The 6,437-nt window shown below is 41.4% G+C and overlaps 1 protein-coding gene across 4 annotated transcripts in view; it reads right to left on the bottom strand.

The window, feature by feature from the left end:
• Positions 1–6,437, bottom strand: part of LOC138020081 (beta,beta-carotene 15,15'-dioxygenase-like) — a 30,710-nt gene that overhangs the window by 936 nt on the left and 23,337 nt on the right. For all 4 annotated transcript variants that reach the window (XM_068867078.1, XM_068867077.1, XM_068867079.1 and 1 more), the window contains exon 3: positions 1–2,155. This exon is cut by the window's left edge and continues 936 nt beyond it. In XM_068867078.1, coding sequence (XP_068723179.1) covers positions 1,074–2,155 — 1,082 coding nt within the window. In that variant the 3' untranslated portion in view covers positions 1–1,073. The remainder of the gene's footprint in view (positions 2,156–6,437) is intronic.

The raw sequence follows: 6,437 nt of genomic DNA, 5'->3' as shown, positions 1-6,437 counted from the left end.
TCCTTTCTTTTTTTTTCTTTTTTCTGCAAAACAACGCGAAATATTAAAAAACCCAACAGGTTGAGGGTTTTGACGATCTTTTTTTTTTTTCGATAATGTGATTTATAATACAGAAATGAATCGATCATTGCCGTCCTTACTTCGAACCTGTTCCTACCAACCCAGTTATAGGAATTCATCCGTATTGTGCAACGTGAACAAATATGGAATAATAACTCAACGCTTACGATGGCACTAACGTTGCGTCCTCGTTTCTTAAACTCCCTAATATCCTGCTTCGAGTTTGTTGGTTCGTTTGATTGTCTGTGTCAACTTTTAGTGTTTAACTAAGGTTATTTTCTCCGTCGTTGAAACACGCGTTAATCGGTTTTTAAAACGCCTCTAACTGGTTTGGATAACTAGTAAAATTACACTAAATGTGATTTGACAAGCACAGAAAAAAAACATCAGCATTAAACTGCGTTGTTTTTGAGAAGTTCCAGTGGAATGCCACAAAACCATGCAAAAGTCGGTGCAAAAAACGGGACTATAAACATATCAAATTTCAAAGCGATTGTATGCAACTTGCTCAAGGTGCAGAAAAATGCGACCATGCAAATCGCGATTGGTTAGTTTGGTTTCGCTTCTTTTTGTTAGAGAAGCTAGCGTGAAATTCCTTTAAATATAAATACAAAACCAAAGAAATCTCATTACTTTCTACACTCAAATGAAGTCGCTTCATCATGACGACTTTTTTTTCTTCTTCTTCAAATTATTAATTTTTAATTCAAGATTGGTTGTGCCCTTGGATTGACGATATGGAAATACTTAGGCTGTGCTCAGTATTATGAACTGAGACATATTAAGCATCTTCGTGGCGAAACAAACTGATACAAACAACTATTTAACTATGTCCATTCTCCAAGCCCTCTCACCCTAAAACCATTCTTTCACTTGCTTTGGTCATGTTTTTGTTCCAGGCAACAGCCAAAGAACATTTTTCAATGTTTCTAGACATTGAACACCTGGTAGCAGTCCACAGAGGGCCTGAATTTGTCAGTTTTGCAAAGTGAATCCGCGGCATGCAATCCAACTTAGATCTCAGCCCAGGCTTTCCTGCACGGTCCAAGGAGAGCAGGGGATCTGGGTCTGAACATACCATGCAGAGAATGCGCCATTGGACACAATACGGTTGCGCGCGCGATCTCACGAAATGTGCGTCCGTCAAGAACGAGAAGGAATGACTTTTTTCCACGGACACCCACCACAGATGAGATTATGACCCCTTCGTCTTCAGCCTCTGCACCAGGCGCTGCGACGAATACCGGCTCAGATGGGAAACAGTCACGCTGGTACCACGTTTTTGCTTCTTTGCCGAGAACGTCAACCTTAATCAACTGATTAAGGAAGTCTCCGTGTTTGTGTGGACCAACTCCGTACATGAATCGATAAGGCTTGCCGTTTGCAAAGTGGTAGTTGATCTGTGGCAGCTCTACTCCATAGTACAATACCTTATAATCCCGACCATCTGAGTATCTTGGAAGCGTCTGCCAAGCCTTTTTTGTCATGCAGGCGTTAACGGGGAGACGATATCGGCGGAGAGCGGCGTCAGGGAACCCCTTACTGACCTCGTGCTCACTACGCGTGCGCAGATGGTGAAGATAATACTGATGCACGATTCGTGCGTCTGGGTAGCAACACACATCCATGATGATGTCACTCTCGGTCTCGTAAGCATTCACATGGTGAAAGGAGAAAAAGTTCTCGGTCTTGTACTGTGCGATCACCTTGCCAGTCTTTCGCTCGATGACATAGAAACGCGAGGGCTGTCCACGGTCCCATTTCATGCATTCGTGGAACGAACGTCCTTTAATCTTCATGGTGAGCAGCGCCCAAACGTTCACAACGAATGGATTTTCTATGAACACGAAGTAGTTGGGTGTCATGGCGAAGCTGTGATAGTAGCAGAGGCGGTTCTTTGGTTCGAAGGTCGACAAGATCTTGACGTCCTGAAGTGGATGTGATACTTTGCCTTCGTCAGCAGGTGTCTGCGGTCTTGGGGGTACTTGTGTGATGTTGTAACGTGTCCCTTTCTTGAGAGATACGGCCACATTATAGACATTTCCGTCTTCGTCTTCGTGTGGATGTGGTGTCATTGAGAACATGCGCACAGGCCCTAGAAAGCAAAGATAAGGAGGTCACGATGATATTTAGCCGCAAAGTCTTGTCAAATATTACGAAATTTTAAATATTAGTTTCAACGTCTCGTGGTTGATCAAGATGTGAATTGGTCTGGTCTGGTTTGGAGCAGGAGCCTATTATTTAGGGAGAATAGACCGGACCATAATGCCAGAAAGTGCGACGCGCCCACTGAAATCGAGGTTATTCTGTAGCTATCCTAAAGTCCCGCATAGACTAAGCGGTTATGAGACGAAGAGCCTAGGTTTGAAGTCCCTATTAGAGAAAAAAAAAGATATCCGCGCGTAATCTATGTCTCCGTCGGATAAAATGGAGAATATAGCCAACACTGAGCAGACGTGTTCGTTGCATTACTCATCGGTTGTCTTGATAAACCATTTACCGAATTGTTCGTTTAGGTTCAAGTGATTTTCCAATGGTAGTTACTTCTTTATCGGTAAAATACAAATTCGCTCTTACGACGTCATAACCCAAAGTCGATCTAAAGTATCTCCAAGATTTTCGCAAGAGCCGAGGTCCCTTGCGACAGCGACCTACAGGACACCTGACCCCGGTTGTTCAAACCGGATGGATAGCGCTATCCTGCGGATAAACACTAGCAAAACCAATTGAGTTATCCAGTGGATAGTGATTTATCCGGCGGATAGCGCTATCGATCCTTGAAAAACTGGGGCCTGATCGACAAATTCCAGAAAAAAACTGATTAGAGTGTAATGCGAAGTGCTTTTTGTCTACCCCGCCATGCATGCATATGAACCATGTGAGCGTTAGCCCTACTAATGGAAATGGGCCCACACAAGGACAGAGTGGAATTGTTTTTTGGCCGTTTTGAAAGAGGTAAACCTCTCTTTAAAAAAATCAGTTTGTGTCGTCAGCTTAAAACTGAGAAGGAAACTGTCAGCTGAAGGAATTTAACCAAAATTAGGACAAATTTTGGGTGACACGCCATACTTTTGAAGAATCAAGAGGTGTTTCAATTGTTTGACAACTTCTTGCCATTGATCAGTTATCGAGTCAACAGGGATTAAAATTCTTTTCACTGAGAAAAAGTGGCATAACAGACGACATCTACCGAACCTTTTTCATCCCTTAATCATCTTAGGGACCTTTGTAGGTGTCTCTATGTCGACAAAGGAGCTAAAAACAAAGAACTGTCGGTGATGAAAGGTATGCAGTCACAGACTCTTCCATCAGATGCAAGTAATCAGCAAAATATGAGGGGAGAGGTTAGTACTGGCAGATAGCGTAAATGTGTATAGCGCGTTTGAGGATCCGACCTCTTCAGACGTTCTATCGAAATTGATATTTCTTATATCAACAAAACTGAAGAAGTGCTTTGAAAAGAATGCATATTTCAATTGTAACTAAAGCGTAAAACCTACAGCCGGTAAACAAGGTAAATCGACATGTGAAAGAATTCAACTGTGCTTCTTCGATACCGGTTGCAACACTAGCTAGATATGAAATCTTTCTTTCGAGGAAACTGTAAATAGATATTATTGAAGTGGCTTGTTCGGTCAGTCCTGGGAAAATATTGGTGAAGTTCCTTTTCTTGCAAGTTTATGGACCGAGCCTGAAAGGAGAGTCCATTGAACTTGCAAAAAAGGAACGAGACAAATATTTTCCCAGTACGGACCGAACAAGCTAGTTTTTTATTACATTGGCTTTCTTGCGCAGGGTTTTCTATTCCTTGAGTCTTGTTTAATGTTGCGCCAAACAGAGCAAGAGGGCCATTTTATTATATAGGCAAACTGGTCTCGAACTCCGACATGACCGAATAAAAAACATTTTTCTTTTATGTCCAAGATAATGGAACAGAAAATGGGAACAGTTTGGCAACCTACAAACGCTGCTTGGTGGCCGATCCATCTTAGCGATCCGTATTGCATAACTCTAACCGCTCAGAGAACCAATCAGAATTCTCCTTTTTATCTCGGACCAGTTTGCCTATATAATAATATTACTTACCGTAACTTGGGTACCCTTTTTATTTCACACCCACCATATGTACAATTACAGAATACTTCTCTTTCATACTAATCTTTAAATGGCATTTAACAAGATCTTGTGACAGGTTTCTAAACAGTTTTGATACTGGCCACCTTTTTGAATATTTTAACAAGCACAATCATTTTATATTGATTACACATGAAATACTTTAGTTTTGCATGCTTGTTCACACGTTGAGAGCGCAACAAAATCTTCAAAAGGAAAGAGGTATTTCCTGCTTTTTCAGATGACCTTTTGTTAATAAGCAACAATGTAATTATCGCCTTTAGACTCCGAGAAGATAATGGATTGTTTTGAAATTAATCAATGTACTGAAGAGTAAACTTCCTGCAAGTTTTTCGATCACGCAAAACGAGTGGGATTCTCTTTTCAGAACAATTAAACCTCCTAGTGATTCATTGCCCAGTTGATTTGTCTAATCCTGTACATGAATCAGTGACTTGCATGTGGAACATTCATTCACTCCAAGGTGAACTTTGACCTGGGTTCTCCTTCTTAGCCTCATGAAGGGAAACTGCAAAGAACCGAACATTCTGCACGCCTCGGCTAACTCTGGATCAACTGAGTATTCTCACATTAGAAAGGCAAATTCTTACCTTAGCGCTTTGCAATGCATTTGCTTCGAAGAGATTGGCAAGCCGGCCATAAATGAATATGATAGGAACCAGGAAAGTGTATACCAGAGGAGAAAAGGCGTTCTTCAACTACACCGCTTGAACATCCGTTGATAAGAAATAAAGAGTATGAAAATGTATGATTCCTGGTGACTTTAAATGCGCGCCACTGGAGAAGACGAAGTTTTTCGCGAAAAAATTGTGTATGTAACTTGATTAGAAAAGCAAAACTTGGTGACGAGCGGAAATGGTGACCAATGGTGATCCGGCTAAAACAAACTGTGACTAGTATTGTTAAAGGCCTGGATAAGTTTCGGCACCCAGTGCAGGAGATTCAAGTCATCATGCGGCTCTTTTTACGTGTAAAATAGATGGAAATTTTGCCATATGAACACTTCATCCCGGTTACCGGGAGGAAAATAAGACAATGCACTTTCGTGATAGAACGGACATTACCGAGCTTTTAGTTCTCTTTTCTTCGATAATGAAGCTTGGAATAGTCTTATTTGTTAGTTAACGTACAGCCAAAAGAAATTTGAGGTTGTTTAAACAAAGAAAGTCGAGAAATTCTCGCCAGGCTTGTTCGTTAGATTTCACGCCTGAATGGTCGCTTCATCACTTTTTCCAAATTTTTCATCTCGGAAAGCGGGCTGAAAGTCACTATATGAACAGACACCAATTTCATCTCGGTAACCGAGCCAGCACGGTCAACCGGGCTCAAATGAAGAGGCCCTAAAACTAAAAGCCGTGAATTGAAAGCCTTTCAATTCTGGCGGAATGTCGAAGTCGACTTTTGGTATTCTCTGATCAGTGAACAAAACTTAACACGGAAGGAAAAAATCAATCGTTTTCTAAGTAGTTTTTGCTCCCGTGTTTAGTCGTTTGCCAACTTTTTATTTTCCTAATTTTAATTTGGCGCCAATGTGGTTGTGATTCTTCCGAACTGAGGCAAACCTAAAAATCATAAACTCTGTTCATTTGACCAGATATTGCATGCGTTTTGTTCCCTGCACGAAGATAAACACTAGAGGAATAACTGTTTGAACTGGCAACATTGATGGGGTCTAAATTAAAGGAGTCGATGCACAATGATGTGGGAAGAAGGCAGCATGCCAAAGTGAAACAATTCAACCGGAAAAGCAGGTCAGACGATGTAACCTGTTTTTTTTCTGGCTCCAATTTTCCACCTGTTTGACGCCCCGAGTAATTAACGCTTTAAAAAAGGTCAGGCAAATGCGCACAATTGTGGGATTCTTGCCCGCGTCACTGCAAAGAAAAATATATTATCTTTTTAACACTTATGATTGGCATGGCCTTTAATATGCCTTCCGCTGGGTGGCCAAAAACCGCGAAGTAGTCGCGTTTTTGTCCAAATTTCGAAGGCCAAATGCTGTTTGAAAAAAAAAAGTATTTGAACATAGAAACGGATGTGTTTCATTCGCGAAACTAAGATGGTTTCGATCAACACTGTTTCTTTAATGCAGTTCGTGTCTTCGAGGGGTGCACAACGAACAGTGACCGGAAGGAAAGACATACGCGTATTGAGCGTAATAAGCTTAGCTTCTAACATTTGTTGGCCGACCCCTGACTTCCTGAACTTAAGGAGATGTATTTAATGAAAGCTGAAAGAAGTCA

The sequence above is a fragment of the Montipora capricornis genome, chromosome 10, assembly GCF_036669925.1.
Source record: "Montipora capricornis isolate CH-2021 chromosome 10, ASM3666992v2, whole genome shotgun sequence".
Taxonomy (NCBI): domain Eukaryota; kingdom Metazoa; phylum Cnidaria; class Anthozoa; order Scleractinia; family Acroporidae; genus Montipora; species Montipora capricornis.
This window is presented reverse-complemented; position numbering and strand designations above follow the sequence as displayed.